At 38.9% G+C, this 22,956-nt stretch overlaps 1 protein-coding gene across 2 annotated transcripts in view; it reads right to left on the bottom strand.

Annotated features, from left to right (window-relative positions):
* Positions 1 to 9,156: 9,156 nt before the first annotated feature.
* UTP15 (UTP15 small subunit processome component) overlaps positions 9,157 to 22,956 on the bottom strand; it is a 14,846-nt gene continuing 1,046 nt past the window's right edge. For both annotated transcript variants that reach the window (XM_021939452.2, XM_003899801.5), the window contains exons 2-13: positions 21,800 to 21,972; positions 20,911 to 21,003; positions 20,635 to 20,819; positions 19,560 to 19,738; positions 18,519 to 18,644; positions 16,746 to 16,881; positions 12,624 to 12,708; positions 11,652 to 11,801; positions 10,806 to 10,907; positions 10,506 to 10,639; positions 10,281 to 10,339; positions 9,157 to 9,804 (exon numbers count right to left, since the gene is read on the bottom strand). In XM_021939452.2, coding sequence (XP_021795144.2) covers positions 9,587 to 9,804; positions 10,281 to 10,339; positions 10,506 to 10,639; positions 10,806 to 10,907; positions 11,652 to 11,801; positions 12,624 to 12,708; positions 16,746 to 16,881; positions 18,519 to 18,644; positions 19,560 to 19,738; positions 20,635 to 20,819; positions 20,911 to 21,003; positions 21,800 to 21,889 — 1,557 coding nt within the window. In that variant the 5' untranslated portion in view covers positions 21,890 to 21,972 and the 3' untranslated portion in view covers positions 9,157 to 9,586. The remainder of the gene's footprint in view (positions 9,805 to 10,280; positions 10,340 to 10,505; positions 10,640 to 10,805; positions 10,908 to 11,651; positions 11,802 to 12,623; positions 12,709 to 16,745; positions 16,882 to 18,518; positions 18,645 to 19,559; positions 19,739 to 20,634; positions 20,820 to 20,910; positions 21,004 to 21,799; positions 21,973 to 22,956) is intronic.

The following is a 22,956-nucleotide window of genomic DNA, read 5'->3' as shown; positions in this document are numbered from 1 at the left end:
AATTTTATGCCCTGTCCATATGTTATTTAAAACTATATTGTTAACTAAAATGAGAAACTAGTAAGTTTTAAACGAATAATCCACTTTGGTCAAAGCACATGCATCTTGTTGGGGATTACTGGGATGTAAGACCAAAATAAAAATGTAGGTTGGACATCATTCTTAGCAAACTATCACAAGAACAGAAAACCAAACACCGCATGTTCTCACTCATAGGTGGGAACTGAACAATGAGATCACTTGGACTCGGGAAGGGGAACATCACACACCGGGGCCTATCATGGGGAGGGGGGAGGGGGGAGGGATTGCATTGGGAGTTATACCTGATGTAAATGACGAGTTGATGGGTGCAGCACACCAACATGGCACGGGTATACATATGTAACAAACCTGCACGTTATGCACATGTACCCTACAACTTAAAGTATAATAATAATAAATAAATTTTTTAAAAAAATGTTGGATCTTGGGACAAAAGAGATATGTCAGAAAACATCTTCTGTAACAATGAAATTAAGTTGAAAGTAACTGAAGAGCTAATGTTTATGAAAAATACTAACTAAACTTTTGTTTAAACTGCAAAAAAAAAAAAAAAAAATGTAGGTTGGAGCTTAGGCAAGACAAATGAGAGTGAGGAAGATCTCATTATGCTGGCATTTGCTTCCCTCCATCCCTGGAAGCCACTGGGAATGGTCTTTCCATAGTTCCAACTGGGCTGCTCCCTCCCTACTCGACCTCCCCAAAATCTAAGATCTCTCTCAGGGAAAGCCTCAAGCTTTTCAACTCAATCTCCCTCCCTCTCTTTCCCTGGCAAGGTAAAGAAAATTATCAAAAGCAAGTATATGTTCAGGGCTGGGCTTTTTAATAAACATTACTGAGTTTCAAAAGCAGAAACTCTTTTCCCCACCTCCCAACTCTCTCTTTCCTGGTTCATGTCAAAAACAAAGTCCACCGTTAGTCACAGTGCTTAAATTTTAATGCATTGACTAAAACATGGACACATTATAATGGAAATAATTCAGGGGATTCCCTCTTTTGATTAGAGAAGGAAGAAGAAGGGAGAGGGGCCTGATGATTCTGCAGCATTAGGTATTCCTCCAACAAAGAGGAGGGCAACCATTGAGGGCGGTGGGGTGTCAGCAAGGAGGCTGAAGAAAACAAAGTCTGCAATGGCCAGAGTTTGCCTAGAACTCACTCTGCTGTTTCACTGTATCCTCTTGAATCTCAGTTTCAATGTGCAGCTGCCTATACTCTATCCAAGAGGATGTGAGGTAAGCATTTCTAGTTAGAGTGGTGAGAGCTTCCACGGCATGGTGGTGGCTGTCTTCAACACGAGAAATCTCAATACATCAGACGGCTGCTTCATTTCCCAATGTTATCACAGCCCAAGGACCTCCGGCACACAGCTTGTGGCCTAGAAATACCTGTTAAATGAATAAACAGAAGAATGCCAATGTGTGTGCACAAACTACGATGCTGCCTCAGCATCACCCAAGACTGCTGAGGTGTGGTCCCTCTCCCCCAGCCTGGTCAGGGGAGGTAGTGCATGGATGGCAGTCCTAAGAGACCTCTTCGACCCTGAGCTGCTAGATAAAATACCTGGGGAGCTGGTGCCAAGCAACAGGGCTGGCAGAATCAAGCCATGGGAAGAGTTTATGAGCAAGAATCAGTGAGAGGAAGAAAACTCAGGGGCAGATCTGGGGCAGTCAGGGCCAGGGAACTAAGTTAGGAACAGATGGGCCAGAGCCAGGAAGGACCAAGCCAGTGGCTGTGTTGGCAGATAAAGTAGTTGCCAGATGAGTACTTCAGACCAGATCAACGAAGTGGATTCAAGTCTCCAGAAAGAAAGAGTCTGCCCTTCTCCAAAGATCCAAGGCTGTCTGGTAGAAACTTCTCCAATTATGGAAATGTTCTGTATCTGTGCTGTCCAATATGGTAGCCACGAGCCATATGTGGCTATTTTCAGCCATCTCAAAATGTGGCAAATGTGACTATGGAACTGAATTCTTAATTTTAATTAACTTTAATTTAAGATCTCTAGAAAACCCTTAGTAGGGCCGGGCACGGTGACTCACACCTGTAATCCCAGCACTTTGGGAGGCCAAGGCAGGAGGGTCAGTTGAGCTCAGGAGTTGGAGACCAGCCTGGGCAATAAAGTGAGATCTCATCTGAAAAAAAAATTAGCTGGGCATGGTGGCGTGAACCTGTAGTCCCAGCTACTCGGAAGGCTGAGGTGGGAGAATCACTTAAGCCTGGGAGGTTGAGACTGCAATGAGCCATGATCGCACCACTGCACTCCAGCCTGGGCAACAGAGCAAGACCCTGTCTCAAAAACAACAACAAAAGCAAAAACAACAGAAAACCATTCGGAGAAATAGCTCAAGACTTTAACCCTGTGCCAAAAGCACGGTGACCCAGAAGGAATCCCTGCCTCTATGTTCTCAGGTCAAAATGGAGAGTGGCTGGATGTTTGAACTGTGTAAACAGATGCAAAAACAGTTTAGGAATAAACATCAACTGAAAAAATAAGTGGCGACAGGCTCTGAATCAGAATAAAGATCTCCAAAAAAACCAAATTCCCAACTGAGGAAAACATCAGTATTACAAGCCAAAGAGCCTTCTACGTGGAAGCTGCCTGAGCTAAAGCGAAGGATGGAAGGAGGGTTTGGTCGTTTTACCTCCTACATCAGCACTTCCATTCAGTTGCCACCCTGTCCTTTTAATTCCCCCTGACAGTATGATAGACTATCGCCAGGGAGTGATGAGATCAAATGTTTCTGAAGACCACTCCAGCCATGATACAGAGGATGGACTGGAGGACTCCCAAGCTGGAGGAGCTGTTAAGGCAGGGTGCTGTAGAAGTCCAAAGGAATTGGGGCCACCAAGAATGGCGATGGGAATGAAAAAACAAAAGGACATCTAGGATGTGGCAGCTGAGGGTTATGTTGAAAACTGCTTGAATATGGGAGGAAGACAGAACAAGAGAGGTCTCAAGTAATGATAAATGGTGCAGGTTGTAAAAACAGACTACGTGAATGCAAATCCTGTTTTTATGTTTGTTTATTTGTTTGTTTTTCGCTTACAAACTGAGGGACCTGGAGTGAACTTAACCTGTTTTCCTGTTTCTGTAGAAGTGATTGCCCCTCTCCCACCCTCCACAGCACCTGTGGGCAGGTGTGACGAATGGTGCCCGGAATTCTATAAGCCCCTGTGGAGAGCTCACTTCTCTCCCTCCCTCACACCCAGCCTCTACCTGAAGATGATCAGGGCTGTCATCATGCCCTCTAACCCTCTTTGTGCCAGTTAATGCCACAAGAAGCCAGGAGCCCTAGATCATGCCTTATCCTCTAGACTCCATACATTGTCTCTTTTGGTCCCATTTCTATCCTTCTCTAGCTCCCAAAACCCTTTGCCTCTGCCCTCTGGGTCTCACAGTCATCAGCAACATCCCTCAGACTCTCAATCTCTTGTGTTGACATTCTCTCCAAGACTTTGATCTGAGCCTTGGCTCTCTGCTGAGGACACTGTTTCTTCTGCAGCCCTCTCCAGTGCTGCTGATGTTGTTCTCCTATCTCCTGTACAACTCCTAACAGTTGTGTAGGTAATCCTCAATGCTGTTTCCAGACCATTCTCCCACCTTCCTTCCCAAGAAAGCCTCACCACTGAATCTCATGTCATCCGACTATATCCCTAATACCCCACCTTGTTGGTCACCACGCATCACAAGACCACTCCTTATCATGTTTTTAACTTTTTAGCTCCTGGCTTGCTGTCACTCTTTCAAATACTGCTGCTGTCATAATGCTTAGTTCTCTCAACATCTTTCATGCCTCTAGCTCGCTATCTCTAGTAGGCAAACTGCAACTCTTCAACCACACACAGACCAACAATCCATTGATCCAGGTGTTTTCACTGTCCTCAATCCCATGTGGCCTCCTTTCCATACTTACCCAGCTTAGCTTCCATGCTCTATCATTACAATCACTTCTTCGCATCAATCTTACCACCACCTTCGTCCCTGCCCAGTTGTGTCGCATTCACCTACAAAAATCCCACTGCTTGTTAAATCCGTATCTCAACCTGTTCCACATCTGCCTCCTAACAGGCAAATGTAAAGGAAAAAACATGCCACTATGCTGATGGGTCTCCGTGTAAATCCAGAACGCTCTTTCAGTTCCTTAGTCATGTGGGCCTCTGGTGCTGCTGGGAACCCTAGTTCATTTTCCAGTCCATTCATTCCCCACGTCATACTAGCTGACAATAGAAATATTCTAGGGGCTGGACTGAAAGTAGTGTTATCTCGATTGTTCAGTTAGTTACAGACAGAATTCCTTGTTCTACTCTCCCTTCTCAATACTGTTCTTTAAAAACAACTTTTTAGCAGAAATATTCTAGGTACATTTATGGGTATTAGCACAATTCTCACAACTACCCTATGTGATTCTGTTTGTCTGATTAACAGATGAAGAAAATGAGATACCAAATGTCAAAATAACTTCCCCCAGATAGTGTAGCCAGTGAGTGGTCAAGCCAAGATTCAAATCTATGCAGATGGCTCCAAAGTTTGAGTTCTTGACTTTATTAGGATTAATTCATATCTTGTTATCTATCAAACTTCCAACACCTCCACCTGCTCTTCCTCTAACCTCATTTCATTTGGTTAGTTTTGGGTTTTTTCCAATTTAACTTCCACAAACCCTCACGATCACATCTACCCACCTAATTACATCTGGGCCCATATATGCCTTCCCTCCTGAACTATGCCCAAATTATTATTCTCCTATCTTCTCCTATCTAAACCAACCCTTCCACTTGAGCACTTGACCCTGTCCCACCTCCCAGCCACTGCTCCAGCAATGCCACCTCCCCTGGATCCTATATCATGTTTTTCCTATATCATGTTTTTCCTTCTCTACAGGATTATCCCCGCTGGCACACATTCATTGTCATTGTTGCCAATTTAAATCTCAAATGAATTATAAATCTCAAAACAATTATGCTAACTGAAAGAAGCCAGACCCCCAAATCCTAAATTCTGATTCCATTTTATAAAATTCTAGAAAATGAACACTAATCTATGGTGACAGAAAGTATATCAGTAGTTACCTGAGGGGAAGGGGCCAAGGGATGGATTACCAAGGGCAGGAGGAAACTTGAGGGTATTAAACATGTTCATTAACTTGATTGTGGTTTCAAGGGTGTATAAATGTCAAAACATATCAAATGAACACTTCAAATATGTGTAGTTTATAGCATATCAATTATACCTAATTTTAAAAAAATCTCTTGACCCCACATACCTCCAGCCATTGTCCAATTTTGCTATTGCCTTTTATGTTAAAACTCCCTAAAGAGCTGTCAAAATGTACTATCTCCAGTTTCTACACCATTTTTTATCTTACTACTCTCCCCTGCCTTGCTCCACACCAGCTAAATGGGCCACCTTGCCATTCCTAACTCCCCAGGCATGCTTCTGCACTCTGCCCCCAGACAACAATGAGGATCCTTCACTTCCTAAAGAACTTTGCTCAGTTGTCATCCCAGAGAGGCCTTCCTGAACTACTCTAATTGAAACTCCAACCCACCTATCACCCCTGACATTTGCCATCTCCCTCCCCTGCCTGATTGGTCTCCATCTCATTTAGCACCACCCTACCCCACTACATACGTACTTGTTCACTGAGTATCTCCCCCAATCAGAACATTGAGGGAGATATTTTGTCTATTTTGTTCATTGCCTATAACCTTGATTCCCTGGCCTCTAATGTGTCTCAATAAATATGAGGACCAGTGGATTAGTGTTTTCCGAGTCATTTGGTTGTAAATAAGAGAAACCCACTCACAGTCACCTAAGCAAACAAGTGTTAGAGGAAATTCAAAAAATATCATGGACACCTAGGGGAAGAGGCACAACCAGAATAGGGCAATAGGAAGGCATCAGGAACTAAGGTGGTTTCTCTCTCTTCTAGTCTGATCTATTAAAGCAGGATAATCTTTATTTTCTTTGCACTTAGGTTGCATTCTTGTTCATTCTCTACAAACCAACTTTCTCCACTGATGACCTAGATACAGCATTCCCAGCCTCCCACTTTCCCAGATCAGGGATTTCACTATAAATCCCAATTACAAATCCCTGCTTAGAGAAGGGTTGAGTCCGTTGTACCACCATGGTCCAGTTAACTATAGCCAAGGGAAGAGGCATGTGGCTTTTTAGTGTCTAAGAGGGTATTTTGTTCATAGAAAATGAAATGCCCTCTCTTGAGTTGAACAGACTAAATTTGTTTTAATAGTCCCATTTACAATTCAAATTCCCTTAAACAACTTAATAGCATTTATACATTTAAAAAAATGATTCTCTTTTAAGCAGCACTGCAAATGCTTGACCCCATTAACAAAACCTTCCCAAGTGCTTAACTCTCATAAATATAATAAATTAAACATACGGTGACTTTCCAAGTTCTCTGAAACATTTCAGTACTTTTGCAGACTTAGTAACATTTTAAAATACCTTTCAACTAAAACTCACAAGTCTAAAAATCTGTTAAGCATTTTAAATTAGACTCTTAAGGCCAGTGTCACATATTGTAATATGCCAATTATGTTTAAATACTTCAAAGAGCAAATACTATAGTTTGTCTCAATGAATATAATAACCATTCCTGCTGGGTGCAGTGGCTCATACCTTTAATCCCAGTCATTAGGGAGGCTGAGGTGGGAAGATCGCCTGAGACTAGGAGATTGCCTCAGGCCTGGGCAACATGGTGAGAACTCTTCTATCAAAAAATCAAAATAAAAAATAAGCTGGGCATGGTGGCTCATCTCTGTAGCCCCAGTTTCTCAGGAGGCTGAGGTGGGAGGATGGCTTCAGCCTAGGAGACAGAAGCTGCAGTGAGCTATGATCACACCACTACACTCCAGCCTGGACAACAGAACAAGACCTTGTCTCTAAAAAAACAAAACAAACAAACAAAAAAGTATTCCTGAATTTAAGTATTAATGGCTATGGGAATTGCTTCCCAACCTGTTTGAAAATGTGTAACTGTTACATATTTTGAGAACTACAGCACTCAGTGAAGCTTTGTTAAAAGGAATGAGTAGTTTAGGCCTCAGCAGGCAAGCCACTGCACAGTGCTAGGATGAAGAGCTCACATTCAGGGACTTCAAGAGTGAATCAACTACTTTTCTTAATTCAATGTTAAATGAGAATAACATTAACCTTCAATGGTTGTGTTGAGAATCAAATGAAATGACATATGGGAAAACCTTTGTTACATGTTACAAAATTGATGGCAACTACAGCTTTAGGTAGAATTTCAACTTCTAATTTTTACTACTATGCAAATTATCAGAATATTTATGATGTTAACTTTTTAAAAAGGTTTTTAAATAGAAACTTTATTTAAATAAATGAACCCTTCTCAACCCCAAAACCCAGCTTCTGATCTTGACGAACATCATAATTACTCAGGGAAACACACTGCTAGTTCCCTTACAAGCCAGTGTGCTGTGTGATTGCTGAAACCAACTCATGAAAAGGAAACTGGCCCTATTTCCAAGCATACCCGTACGAGAACATATTAAGTATATTCACTTTATATTAATTTAAACGTTAATGTTAGTCTAAATGTTAAATTAACTTAATATGTTAAACTTAATATGTTTATTTTTTACTTAAATAAGTAAAAATTACTTATTTTTACATTAAAAAAAGTACAATTACTTGCTGGAACATATTAAGCATTTTTTCCAGAAAAAAAAAAAAAAAACCCTGAATTTACAGAACTAAAATTATGAGAGGAGATTCGCATTACAAAATCTTCCTCTATGGGTTCTTCTAGCTCAAGACATTATTCTTACTGATTTTTAACTACTTGAGTTGGGGTAAGAATTAGAGAAAGGTCAGAGAGGTAGCAACTGTGAAATCAGTGAACTAGGAGTTACTAGCCAACAATTATCTATCAAGAATGGATACATCAAAAAGCCAAGAAAATAAGAATCTCTTTATAAAAAAATAATATTTACAGGCTGGACAAAGTGGCTCACACCTGTAATCCCAGCACTTTGGGAGGCTGAGGCGGGTAGATCACTTGAGGTCAGGAGTTTGAGACCAGCCTGGCCAGTAAGGTGAAACCCCGTCTCTACTAAAAGTATAAAAATTAGCCAGGCCTGGTGGCACACACTTGCAATCCCAGCTACTCAGGAGGCTGAGGCAGGAGACTTGCTTGAACCCAGGAGGGCAGAGGTTGCAGCGAGCTGAGATTGCATCACTGCACTCCAGCCTGGGCAACAGAGTGAGACACTGTCTTTAAAAAAAAAAAACTTCTAAAAAATAATTATTTACATTAAACTTTCTTTTTTTTTTTTTTTTTTTTTGAGACGGAGTCTTGCTCTGTTGCCCAGGCTGGAGTACAGTGGCCGGATCTCAGCTCACTGCAAGCTCCGCCTCCCGGATTCAGGCCATTCTCCTGCCTCAGCCTCCCGAGTAGCTGGGACTACAGGCGCCCGCCGCCTCACCCGGCTAGTTTTTTGTATTTTTTAGTAGAGACGGGGTTTCACCATTTTAGCCAGGATGGTCTCGATCTCCTGACCTCGTGATCTGCCCGTCTCGGCCTCCCAAAGTGCTGGGATTACAGGCTTGAGCCACCGCGCCCGGCCTAAACTTTCAAAAACAACTATTTTTCAAAGCAAACTGCTCTGGATTGGGGTTCTGAAACACAATATGACCGTGAATAATGGGGGGGAATCTAAATACAAATTAGAGAAAATAGTTTTCAGAGGATTAGGTAGCTAGCTATAAGATTAGCTGGAAACATATGAAGAATAGTCTGAAAGGCTATCATAAGAAAAACGACGAATTCTATCATTCCTCTGACCTGAAACAAGGTGAAAACTTGGTATAAAGGCTGCATGAAGAGAAGAAAAAAAAAGTAGTCCAATAAAGTCTATCTGTAGAGCTTTCACTCACACTCTGATTACAAACCTAGCTAGTGTCAGTTCTTCAGAGCCTTACTTGCCACACTTGGAACCGATGCAGTCCCATTACCAGCTGAAGCAGGGCATGTGATCTAAGACAAGTGTAAATATAAAGGAGAAAGGAAGCAAGCTAAGCAAGGGCCTAGAAATCCCAAAGGCACTGATTAAAATGAAGAAAGAGGCTTTTTGTTGTTGCCATTTGTTTTTGTTGTTGTTTTCCAGAAGTAACACAAGGCTTTGTTCCTTTAGCAGGATTCCCAGTTGGACCCTCTCCAGAGAGGATTCAAATTTGAATTCCCATCTGAATACCAACCCAAATGTTGATACAGAACACTCCTGTACTAAACTTAATATCCATCCCAGATAAACCTACTCTGTGACCAAGACAATTGAGATCTTCTAGGTGAAGATGCTATGATTCAAAATATTACATGGAAAACCATGTCTTACTTAAAACAGGTACTTGTTTTCCGGCCATAATTATTTCAGCCTCTTCCATGGAACTGCTTCTGCAAATAGTTTTTTTAATGTATCAAAGACAGTCTCTTTCCGACATTTAATACATCAAATCTATTCCAACTTCAGAGTTTCTGTATGTCTTATTTAGCAGACACTATGATTCTATCTTCTTATTCTCTGGAAATCCATCAGATGTATGTTCCAACACAGAAGTGCCTTCCTTCCTTCTCATGGTGGCAAAAAGCATATCCATCATCCCCAAGGTTTCTAATAATTCTCTTTGGTAATCAATCTCTTTTTCTACAAGTCCTTGAAGTAGCAAAAACTTTTTATCAACTACAGGGGACTGACCAATTACAGGCAGATATATATCTAAAAAGAGAGAAAGGAAACACATTAACTAGCAATATCTTTCTATATATTAAGTGAAAAGCCAAAGTTTTCAAAAGTATAAAAATACTAACCATAAGAACACTGAAAATCTGTACTTACTTTATAATTTATGATTTATAGAAAGTATAACAATCCCTCTGAGTAAATTTATTTCACAAAATAATAATTACAGAAAGTATAGAAGTCTTGACTTACTTTCATTTTCCCATCTGAAAAATTGTCGTCATTATAGATGTCTATAAAAAGTTTTTTTATACTAACCCTAGCAAAGTCACGCCACTATAAACATTTTACTACCTTTTAAACTGCATTGCCTTGTTATTTTCTCCATGAAAATCCATATTGAGATTTGATAAAAGCAAGATATTTTGATCTACTTGATTTCCAAATTTGATTATTTGACATCTCTACTTTTGCAAGCATGTTAGGATTTTCAAGTTTTAACGACCACTTACCAATAATTATTTCAGCAGCATTGATTAAAACAGGGGCAAATCTTGGCTGAGAAAGATGCCTACAAAGTAAAAATTCAGTTTAGTGAAACTTGTAAACTTAAAAATAAAATCCTTAAAGCAGATTTAGTTGTTTCATCAGTTCTCTATAAAGATCAAACTAAATGTCTTTTATTTGGTGATAAAGGATTTCAGATGCAAAATGTGTTTCACAGACATAAAACATACCTTATCAAAAAATTAAGAACATGACTGATTTCCTTCTCATCCCGACCTGCAAGTGCATTTGCAAGGACTCCTCTTCGATTTAACTCCTTTATGATGGACACCGTAATCTCGGGTGTCTTTATTGTACAAGTGGGCTAGAAAAATTGTCAAAGTCAACATGAGCAGACAAAACAGCACAAAAAACATCACTGTCTTGCACTACATTATCAAGTTTGAATAGGTATTTATCTTCACAGTTCCAAGTCATGGTAATATGCAGGGTAAATAATAACATGACTTTAAAAAAAAATGCTCACTCACATCAAGAACTCTGTCGAGTGCCTTAGAGATCCGAAAATGTTTCAGATCCCTGTCGTACAATTCTAGGTGTTTCTTTGCTGGCCTGTTAATCAAAATGTCATCCTGCAATGAAAAGCACATTTATAAAGAAGAAAAATCAGTATCTGTATAAAGATACACTTAATATAAACTTTTCCATAATGAAGTGGTATCTCTGAACTATGCCACAAATAATGTTCATATGCTCATAATGTAGATTAAATAAAAATGAATCCTGCTAATCAGAGTCAGAAAAAAAAATGGAGTAACTTGCTACATCAACGTGTTCTTACTTTGTTAGAATTTTAACTTACAACATGCAACACTGCCTTAATTCTAGGTAAAAATTCCTCATTTCAGTTCTCTTTATGTGGCAGGCAGTGTAATACAATAGAAAGAGAAACAAAACAACAATCAGAGATAATGAGATCTAGTCTCAACAACTCTGGATACCAGTAATGAAATCCTTAATCAATCACAAATTCTTTGTCTCTCAATCTTCTCAGGTGCCAAACGGGGACATGATTGGTTCTACTACTTCTTGGGATTTAGATCAAATCAGGTAGTATGTGAAAGACAATCTTTTGAATGAAGTAAAGCATTGTAACATTATGTTATGATGCAGACTATTACAAAAAGTAGTCCTTGTTCCCCATTACTCATCAATAATGTCCCCAATCTAGCAATCTAGAAATAATTCTGATGTAGAGAAATGCAAAATAAAGTTAAAGTGCCATGTGAACTACACTTTCCCGTAATGTGCAGGGACGAAGCTGGTTACTCTAAAAAATTTCACCCTTTAAACAAAAATGAGAAATGCACAAATACCCGTTGCTTCATGTAATTTTTTCCTTTAATAAAGGTTCGATATGCAGGCCTTCTTCTTCTGGGAAGTGATTCCTTCTTTGCTTCAGATTTCCGATGTTTAACACTCAGTATTCCATTGGTCATTCCCACAACTATTGTCTCATCTTCATGCTAATAACAATTAGAAAAATAAGTTAGTCTATTCTTAACTCATAATTTATAGTACTTTTACTTCAAAACACATTTATAATGTGTTTGCTGCTTGTCCATACATTCACCAACAGTTCCATTCAGACACACATAGTCTGCCTAACAATGATTGGTGTAAGACGTTAAAGTAAAATCATTTTTTCCTTAGGATACAAGTACATTGACAGAACTTATACTTGTAAAATATCACCGGCAAAGTTTGTATAATGATACAAAGTTAACGGCATCAAGGACTACACAGTAGCATGACTTTTACGATCTTGCCCCTCAAAAATATTTTTAATAAGCTTTTCCTCTCTTAAATCAGATTTCTGTATAATATAGTCAAATGCCTTCCTGCCCAAATGTGGCTTCTCATAAAACTTGACAGTATACATTTCAGAAAGAGCAGTAACAAAGAAAAGGAGAGATTTCATTTTGTTGTCCCCTTCCCCCTCAATCTTTTTTTCTGCTCAGAGAGCTAATCTGCCTTTCTAGTGTACTATAATACTCTTGAATTAAATGAGTTGAAGAGAGATTTACCAGCTTCCCAGGACCTGCGTTTAGTGTTAACAATGCCTAGAGCACCGTACTTAGTTTGAAGTTATGCAGTGAGTGGGACCTAAACCCAAATTCATGCTAAGTCATTAGGACAAGTTACATATTCCAGTAATTGTCTTAACTCAAATATCTAATGTGGTAAGAAAAGTTACTCAAATCCAAAAATAAAGCCCAAAATTCCATTTTAGTTTCATTTAACAGGCAGGGTTAGTGACAGACTTAAAAACAGGTAAAGGTACTTACTGCAAGGGCAAGACTCAAAATCGAAGCCGCATAATCAAAGCTGTGGACTACTTTGTAGGAAGTTGTGCTGTACACTTTCACCTTCCTAATAAAAAGAAAAGCTTTCTCAAAAATCACCTTGAAAATGAGTATAAAATGCAAATTTCTATTTTCTGAAAACTCAAAATACAAACATTAAAATCTATACAACAGTGAAGAAAAACAAAGATTAGTAATGTTAATTACAAACTAATTCATCACTGAATCCCTTAAAAAATGAGCTGCAGGCAGGGCACGGTGGCTCACACCTGTAATCCAAGCACTTTGGGAGGCCAAGGTGGGTGAATCAACTGAGGTCAGGAGTTTGAGACCAGCCTGACCAACATAGTGAAACCCCACCTCTATTAAAAATACAAAATTAGCGAGGCATGGTGGCACATGCTTGTAATCCCAGCTACTTGGGAGGCTGAGGCTGGAGAATTGCTTGAACCTGGGATGTAGAGGTTGCAGTGAGCTGAGCTCGCACCACTGCACTCCAGCCTGGGCAACAAGGGCAAAACTCTGTCTAAAAAAAAAAGGGCTGTATACCAGCCCTAACTATAACATCTGTATAAAGACTTTGACTAGCCATTTATAAAAAAAATAGAAGGGCCGAGTGTGGTGGCTCAGGCCTGTAATCCCAGCACTTTGGAGGCCAAGGTGGGCAGATCCCTTGAGGCCAGGAGTTCAAGACTAGCCTGGCCAACATGGCATAACCCGATGTCTACCAAAAATAATAAAACTAGCCAGGTGTGGTGACACATGCCTGTAATCCCACCTACTCAGGAGGCTGAGGTATGAGAATTGCTTGAACCTTGGAGGCAGAGGTTGCAGTGAGCCAAAATCATGCCACTGCCCTTCAGCCTGGGTCACAGAGTAAGACTCTGTCTCAAAAATTTTTTAAGAAAACAAAACAAAACAAAACAAAAACGAAAGGATAGCCCATGAGCCACTGTCATCTGAAGATCAAACTTGGGAGCAAAGAAAAGGTATCAGCCGGGCACAGTGGCTCACACCTGTAGTAATCCCAGCACTTTTGGAGGCTGAGGCAGGTGGATCACCTGAGGCTGGGAGTTAGACAGCAGCCTGACCAATATAGAGAAACCCTATCTCTACTGAAAATACAAAATCAGCCGGGCATGGCGGCACACGCCTGTAATCCCAGCTACTCAGGAGGCTGAAGCAGGAGAATCGCATGAACCCAGAAGGCAGAAGTGGCGGTGAGCCAAGACCGCGCCATTGTACTCCAGCCTGAGCAACAAGAGTGAAACTCCGTCTTTAAAAAAATTAAAGAAAAAGTATCAATGAAAGCACATCAGAAAGCCTAGTGTGATGGCTCACACCTGTAATCCCAGCACTTTGGGAGGCCAAGGTCAGCAGATTGCTTGAGCCCAGGAGTTCAAGACCAGCCTGGGCAACATGATGAAACCCCATCTCTACAAAAAATAAATCAAAAAAAGAAAGAAAGAAAGAAAGTACATATGAAGCCAAAGATCAGGGCTTCTCAACCTCAGAATTACTGTCATTTTGGGGCACAGAATTCTTTTTTGTAAGGGCTGTTCTGTGCATTGTAGGATATTTAGCAGCCTTCCTGGCCTCTATCCCCTATATGGCAAGTACCACGAGTTGTGATTAAAAAAACAATACTTTCTCAAGATATTGTCAAACATTCCTTGAGGAACAAAAATCACTCTTGGTTGAAACCACCACAAACAGAGCCAATTTACACTTAGCTTTTAGGAACATACCTAAGAATCAAGTCCCAAATTGCCTAGTAACATGATTTCAGTAACATGTGTAAATACTTGCCATGTATTTACACAAAAAATTCCTTTGTATTAAAAATATTTTCTAGCTTTTAAAATATATACATTCAATCCTTATGGCAGGTTCCACATCTGCAGATTCAACCAACCATGGATTTAAAATATCCATAAATACATAAATAAAATAATACAGAATTTTAAAATATAGTGTAACAACTATTTACATAGCATTTGCATTGTATTAGGTATTACAAATAAGCTAGAGATGATTTAAAGTATACAGTGGATGTGTGTAGGTTATATGCAAATATGCCATTTTAAATAAGGGACTTGGGCATCCACAACCAATTCCCCTCAGTTACCAAGGAGTGACTGTATACTTTTTAATTAACATGCTGAAAACTAAAGTTTTTCATAACAGCAGAAAAAAATGAAAATATGGAAATAAAATGATCAAAAATAGATCATGTAAGCCAGTCACGGTAGCTCACGCCAGTAATCCCAGTACTTTGGGAGGCCGAGGCGGGAGGATCTGTTGAACTCAGGAGTTTTGAGACCAGCCTGGGCAACATGGCAAAACTCCATCTCAACAAAAATACAAAAATGAGTCAGGTACAGTGGCATATGCTTGTGGTTCCAGCTACTCAGGAGGCTGAGGTGAGGGGATCGCTTGAAGCCGGGAGGTGGAGGTTATAGTCAGCCAAGATCATACCACTGCCCTCCAGCCTGGGCAACACAGCAAAACCCTGTCTCAAAAAAAAATACTAATAATAAATCATGTAAATTCTAGAACTGTGCCATACTTCTAGCCACACGTGGCTACTGACCACTTGAAATGTGGCTAGTGAAAATGAGAAACTAAATTTTTTATTTTATCTAATTGTAATTTAAAAACTGAGACAGTAATTTTTACAAAATATTAACATTCTTTTTTTTTTTTTAGAGACAGGGTATCGCTGTCACCCAAGCTAGAGTACAGTGGTACTATCACAACTCACTGCAACCTCAAACTCCTGAGCTCAAGTGCTTCTCCTGCCTCAGCCTCCCTAGTAGCTATGATTAAAGGTGTGTACCACTGTGCCCAGCTAATTTTTTAAATTTTTTGTAGAGATGGGGTCTCACTATATTGCCCAGGCTGGTCTCAAACTCCTGCCCTCAAGTGATCCTCCCACCTTGGCCTCCCAAAGCACTGGGATTACAGGTGTAAGTCACTGCACTCAACCTAAAATATGATTATTGTATCACAGTGCACATGTTTAGATGCTTAATTTATTTCTAGTATCTTAACAATTTTGACATAGATTACATGCTGAAATTAAATTTTATATGTAATATATATTTTATTTTTATATTAGATATTAGGCTAAACAAAATGTGCTATCTAACTTTTAGGCCAGGCACAGTAGCTCATGCCTGTAATCCCAGCATTTTGGGAGGCTAAGGTGGGTGGATCATGTGAGGTCAGGAGTTCGAGACCAGCCTGGCCATCATGGCAAAACTCTACCTCTACTAAAAATACAAAAACTAGCCAGGCAGGGTGGGAGTCGTCTGTAATCCCAGCCACTCGGAAAGCTGAGGCAGAATCGCTTGAACCCAGGTGGTGGAGGTTGCAGTGAGCTGAGATCACACCACTGCACTCTAGCCTGGGCAACTGAGTGAGACTCCATCTCAAAAAAAAAAAAAAAAAAAATTATCTAATTTTTAAAAAACCTTTTAGGTCCGGCACAGTGGTTCACACCTGTAATCCCAGCACTTTGGGAGGGCGACATGGGCAGATCACAAGAGGCCAGAAGTTCGAGACCAGTCTGGGCAATATGGCGAAACCCCATCTCTATTAAAAATACAAAAATTAGCCAGGTGTGGTGTTGCACACCTGTAATCCCAGCTACTCAGGAAGGTCACAAGAACCAATTGAACCTGGGAAGCAGAGGTTGCAGTAAGCCCAGACTGTGCCACTGCACACCAGCCTGGGCGACAGAACAAGACTCTGTCTCAAAAAAAAAAAAAAAAAAAACAACAAAAAGAAAACCTCAAAATATATGAATGTACAAAAATGGTTTTAAAATATGGTTCATAGAATAACATTATTTAAAAGGTTATCATTCAAATGGTTCAATAATGTTGTTTAAGTATATAAGTTAAAACAAATTGTGTCAAAAGAGAAAATAAGTAGCTATATGTAAACAAAAGGTCAAAACTATTTTCAACTCAACAGGTTTTTATCTCCTGGAAATCATTATCAGAATACTTATCACAAATATTGCTGAAATAACTCATTTCCTCAAACGGTAAACATCTGTACACTAATAATAATATACAAAAAAATTAAAATGCCAACCTATCCAGTGAGCCAGAGAGTAATCTCTGTCCAGAGCTGCTTAGACATAAACATGTCACGGTTTTGTGATGATTTTTCAAAGATACGAGCAATTGTCCTCCTTTTAACATATCCCAGACTTTAACATAACGACCTCCTATAAAAAGAAATCATCATTAGTTGGATATTCTGCCAACAGATTCAACACATTAAAGAACTGAAAAGCATTCTTCCCTGGACACTCCACAAAGCACGCAGGCTGAGTGAGGGAGTCCAGGCCAGGCTGCCTGGTAAAATCCTGGCTCCACCACTTCCTGGGTTATTGGTAATAACAGTTCCTACCTCACAGAACTGTTATGATAAATAATATTTGTGAAGCATACAGAAATTCCAACAAAATAAATGTATAACTGAAAGAGTTCATTTTAAGAAAACTGTAAGAAAATCATTTTTTAAAAGAAATTCTATATAGTGGTGGGAGTGAATAATGTAGATTTGCAGCAAAATATCAAGCAGAAAAGTCTAATATGGAAAAACAGAAAAAGGGATGGAAGGGGAGACCGAAATGTTGACTGGGGAACAGGAGTTGGAACCCAACTCACAGTTCCCACCTCTCCACTCCTATGTGGCACCTCACAAGAGGGATCACAGTTGAAATCACTGATCTAGTTCAACCCTGTCATTTTCAAGGTCTAGAGACCTTAAGGGATTGCCCAAGGTCACAATTAGCTAGTGACACACAGTGGAGATTAGCATTCTATTCTCCCTGTTCAACTTGATATTTTTTCCATTTGTCAGAATAACAGCAAGAAAAGTAGAAATATCTGACTGAGTCTTAGAGTCTTGCTATGTTGCCCAGGCTGGTCTCAAACTCTTGGACTCAAGCTATCCACCTGCTTTGGCCTCCCAAAGTGCTAGGATTACAGGCATGAGCGACCACGCCCCACCTCAACTTATTTTTAAATCAAATAGCTACTGGGGAAAAGAATATAAAACAGAGTAATTTCTAGCCAGATTTTAGAATTAAAAAAAAAAAAAAGGATGCACACACAGCAACATAGCAACATATATGTTGTCAAGTGTACGTACTACCAATACATTCTTCTAATATGAATACATTTTACTTTATTTACAAATGAAAGAAACCAATTTACTTCTTCCATTATAATTATGAAAATGCAATATGTGCAAAATGAGAAAAACATCTCAGTCCCAACTTGTTGAAAAATGTACCAAGGCCCCTTTTGAGGTCACATTATCTCCTTTCTCTAGTACTAGCAGCTATCCGCTGGGTAGGGGCATTTCAATCAAGAGAGGCACAGAAAAAGAGACAAGCCTACAAGATCTCAAATAACTGATTTTCAAAAGCTGCTGCAGATCTGTTAGGTAGGAATAAAAGGAGTATGAGCTAAATTTCTGGGGTTAAATAAGATGGCACAGGGCTAAATACATAAGGTAGGCTCTCGAGTTCTGTGATTTCAGATCACTTACCACTTTGCCTTGGAAAAATCAGTTAAAACTTTCATTTCATTAGCTGTAAAATAGGGAAAAAGCTAACTACCTTGTAGCATCGTCTAGGGCATTAGAGTTAATATGTATATAACAGCACAGTGCCTGGCTCACATTAGGTACACAATAAATGATAACTGCTTGCCAGTCCTACCTATCAACTGTTTGAACAAAAACTTAGATATGCAATTCAGGTGCACACTGATAAATTATAAAGAGCAACTGATTTTAAACAAATGTGATTCAAAACCAACAATATTGGTGAAAGCTATTTTTAAGAAGTACCTGCTGACACCAGAAGACCTCCAGAGGGGAAAAGCAGGACACTCTCCACTGGCTGCCCATGCTCAACAGAGAGAACACTCGTATTCGTTCGTGCATCAAACATCTTCACAGTATGATCATATGATCCTAAAATGTCAATTTTTGTATTTTTAGTTTGACTGTTTAAAACAACAAAAACTGTATGTATCCAGGTACAAATTTTAAAAGGAAAAAAAGTTTAGATGGAATTTTAAAAAGACATATATGTATATTCATGAAGACACAGGACCCCCAAACCCTCTACTACTGATCGTGCCTGAAGAAGCACTACACAATACTATACAGAATCTAACTTGCTCTGATCTTAAAATATTCCTTTCTTTGGACTACTGTCACTACTAAATCATCTGGAAATCTTTGTAAAGGCACCCACAAAGGCTAAACTGCACTGTCTTTGTTTCTTGGCTGCTTGAGGCAGGGAACTATCCATTACAGTTCTGAGAGTCTATTATGTTTTCAAGACAGCCTGATTTTTCCAAACACATTTGGAAGACATGAACAATCAACAAAAGAAGAATAAGAAAATAAAAAACAATTGGAAGCCAGGCACGGTGGCTCACACTTGTAATCCCAGCCCTCTGGGAGGAAACTGAGGCAGGTTGATCACTTGAGCCCAGAAGTTTGAGACCAGCCTGGGCAACATGGTGAAACCCTGTCTCTACAAAAAAAAAAAATACACAAAGTAGCTGCACGTGGTGGTGGGCACCTGTAGTCCCAGCTACTTGGGAGGCTTAGGTGGGAGGATCACTTGAGCCTGGGGGTAGCAGATGCAGTGAGCTGTGATCACATCACTGCACTCCAGCCTGGGCAACAGAGTGAGACCCTGTCTCAAAATAAATACAAACATACATACATAAAAATTAATTTAAAAACTGGAGAATTAATCAGAAACATATTCCTTCATAAAAAAAATTTTGAACCCCTCCATCCCAAGAGTCCCTTAGCAACATTAAAGTACGTCCCCGTGAGATTATTTGCTTCAGGAGGGAAGAGTTCACCAACCTGTTATAAAGAGATCCGGATTAAGTTTGCTAGCACATCCACACCTCACATAATCAGAATGTTCTTTAAATGTCAAAATTTCTTTGGCGTTTGGAATATCCCATAATTTAACTGTATAATCATCAGCTCCAGAGACCACATGATATTTGTCAGCTGTAAAATCTACTGTATGCACTGCTCTGAAAGATTGAAGATCAGTACATTAAAAAGCAAGAAAATTATTTTTCTGGTACCTTCTAACATAAAATGTTCCTTTTTCTCAGATTAAAAAAAAAAAGCCGCTGAGTTTCAGGGAGTCTTCATAGAGGGAAATCATGAAAGAAAGAGAAAACTTACAAGTGTTTGCCCCCAAGCCAATTAAGAAATGTAAATACTCCTATATTATAAAGTTTAAAAAAAAATATTAAAGAATAGCCTTAAAATCATATTTTCTAATATGTTAACAATTCCATTTAGCTGCTGAATATGGGCGCAAAGGCAGTTCAATTTTTAAAATTTCAAAAAGTTCTTTAAAAAACTCTAAAAAGATTTACCACTAAATAGAATCATGTTACATAAATTTCTGTTATATTTTATCAAATTTCAGCAAGGACATTGGTAATCCTGAAAATGAAGTTATAATATAAAATTGTGATGGCCACTTAATTTATCAAGGGGCAAAATACTATAAATCCAAGAAGAAAATCCACCTTCCAACTTGACTTCAACATGAGAGCCTCCAAGACAGTACAGGCCGATAGAGCTCTCATTACTAGCTGTAAGGTTGTCTTTAGATCAGTAATTCATCACCTCAACTGGGCCACAGACCCCACTAAAGTTAACCAAAAGCTACAGAATAGCTCCCTGGATAAACGTATATTTCCTAAAATATCACATACAATTCTAGGGAATTCATAAGCCCCATGAAACTGGACCACGGAACCGAAGTTAAGCACTCTTAGAACAATCAGGAAATATAGTACACACAGGCAAATAATCTTCATAAAACTGCTCTATGTTTTTCATCAAAGCCCAGAGAAAAAAACAGCTTACAACAAAATAAAACCAGAACACATAAAAACCAACTGTCTCTTACTTTGTATGGCCTTCAAACTGCCTGAGGGGAGCCCTCCCACTTATATCAAAAAGTTGAACTCCACCGTCTTCACTGCCAGCCACAAGCAATCTACCATCTTGTCGAAAAGTAGCACAGTAGGCTGTGTCTTTAAATCGAGAAAAGGTTTTTATAGGTTCTTGGGAGTATCGGCCATAAATGTGAATCTACAAGAGGAAAGAAGTATTTCACAAGATGACTCAAGATCAGTAGTAAACTACACAAAAGAAAAATAAAGAAATTCAATATTATACTTACTCTTGAGGAAGCTGTGACAGCATAATTATATGGAGGCTGAGGAGAAAAGTCTACTTTTGAAACTGCACCAAATTCCTTAATCTGAACAGGGGTCTAAATAAAAAATAATAGCATGTTAACAGAGTTACCGCTGGTAAGACCTATCTAAGCATTACATAATTTCTTACAGACCATTTCTCTTTGTTCTTAGTAACATTTCTTAGGTTGTATTTAACATAAAATTACAAAGAAAGCAAAAAAAGGTCCATATCTCATCACCCAGACTATTCTTGTTACCACTGAAATAAATGTATGGTTAGAAAGCCACACTCCACTCTGTCTCTTCAGCTATTGAGTTTACTGTGATTTCTACCAGAAAAAAAAAAAAAAGTTATCATGTCTATGCCAGCATATAATAACCATGTACTTTTAAAATAACACAAAGATAATCATACCATGCAGGCTGTTCCACATCTTGCTTCTTTTCACTTAGTAACACATATTAGCTATCATAAGAGCAACAGACTTACCAACCATTTTAAGGACACACTGTAATTTACTATACCAGTCCCCTACTAACAGACATAGGTTTTTCAAGATTTCTACTATTACAAGCAATACTTCATTAAACATCTTTACATACATGAGATTCAAATTTTAAAATTTAATTCATTTGGCATTGATTGATCATCTATTCTGTGCTAGGTATTTGTATGGTTAATCTGATTAAGCAGTATGGACTTTTACATAAAATTCCAAGAAAAAATAGATATCAAATTATCTGCCCAAACTATAAGCTGCTGATAGTTTTTAGTTAACAATTCTCTGTTAGAGCATCCAGAGTACAACATATGCTAGAAAAATTGGCATAAACACAAATCCCTCCTCCCTCATTATCTCCCACACTCACCTTATAGTTGTTCCAGTACAGTGTATCTTGCGTGATTTTTTCACCAAGTATAGGATATGTCTGAATAGCTACAGGCTTATAACCAGCCATGATTCCATATAATTGCACTATTGTCCAAGGGTCACTATTTTGGAATTGGTATTAGAAATAATTGCAGTGACTCTGTCGTAATTCTGAAAAAGAAAATATTTTATATACATATTATAAACTTGTACATATAGTTGATTTCCACTTTGCTTTCTTTAAAAAGTCTGTGTGGAAGTATATAGATTAGAGACCAATAAGCCATGTAATTGTAACCCAGAAAAGGCAATCTATAGGAAACAGGAATAATTAAAGTAAGGGCTATCATATCGCACCATCTATTCAGCTGTACACAAAGGTTCTTACACCTAGCCAACCGTTTTACAACACTTGGGAATAAATCTAGCACAGCCTTACAGTAGCCAAATCAAAAAGGATCATGCTGGCTTTGAGTGTCCATTTTTTGGCAACAGGAAACATTAAGGTGAAACTGCAAATACAAGTTTCCTGAATCCAAGTTTTGGATGACATTTAATCCATAACAATTACAGTTACGGACTTGATTTCCTGAAAGCCTAAAAATGCTAATAATTAAGAAACACAAAGCTTCTAATGTAGAAGCTTAAAATTAAATTTACTTTAAAAGGTTTAAACTGTAGGAACGAAAACTGTAATAAAGCAATCCTGAAATTAAATTCAACACTAAAGTGGCAGAATAGGATAAAACTTTTAAATAACATGCAATCGAGCCAAAACATCTTTCCAGAACGATTCAATTGCAAAAGAGACTCAGTTATCAGGTAAATGATTCCAGAGGTGGTACTCATCATCTATTCCAAGAAGCATGAAAACTTTACATCAGTAACACCACAACAAATAGGTATAACATATATTTAAAAGGTGCATTAATGAAATACAACGACCAATGATTAACGGGGGAACACTCTTCTGTTCATTAAAGTACCTACCAACGTGCAGGACACTGTTCTAGGCACTGGGGATATAATGGTGAATGAAATAAAGACATGGTCTGTGCCCTCGCTTACTCCAGTATACTCCATTTTGGCTGGTGACTGGCACCAGATATTAACCTAGACTCAGCCTTTCCGTGTCCTTCTTCCTCACTCCCTACA

This window comes from Papio anubis, chromosome 5 (genome assembly GCF_008728515.1).
Source record: "Papio anubis isolate 15944 chromosome 5, Panubis1.0, whole genome shotgun sequence".
NCBI lineage: Eukaryota > Metazoa > Chordata > Mammalia > Primates > Cercopithecidae > Papio > Papio anubis.
Note: the sequence above shows the minus strand (reverse complement) of the source record. Positions and strands in the feature narration are given on the sequence as shown.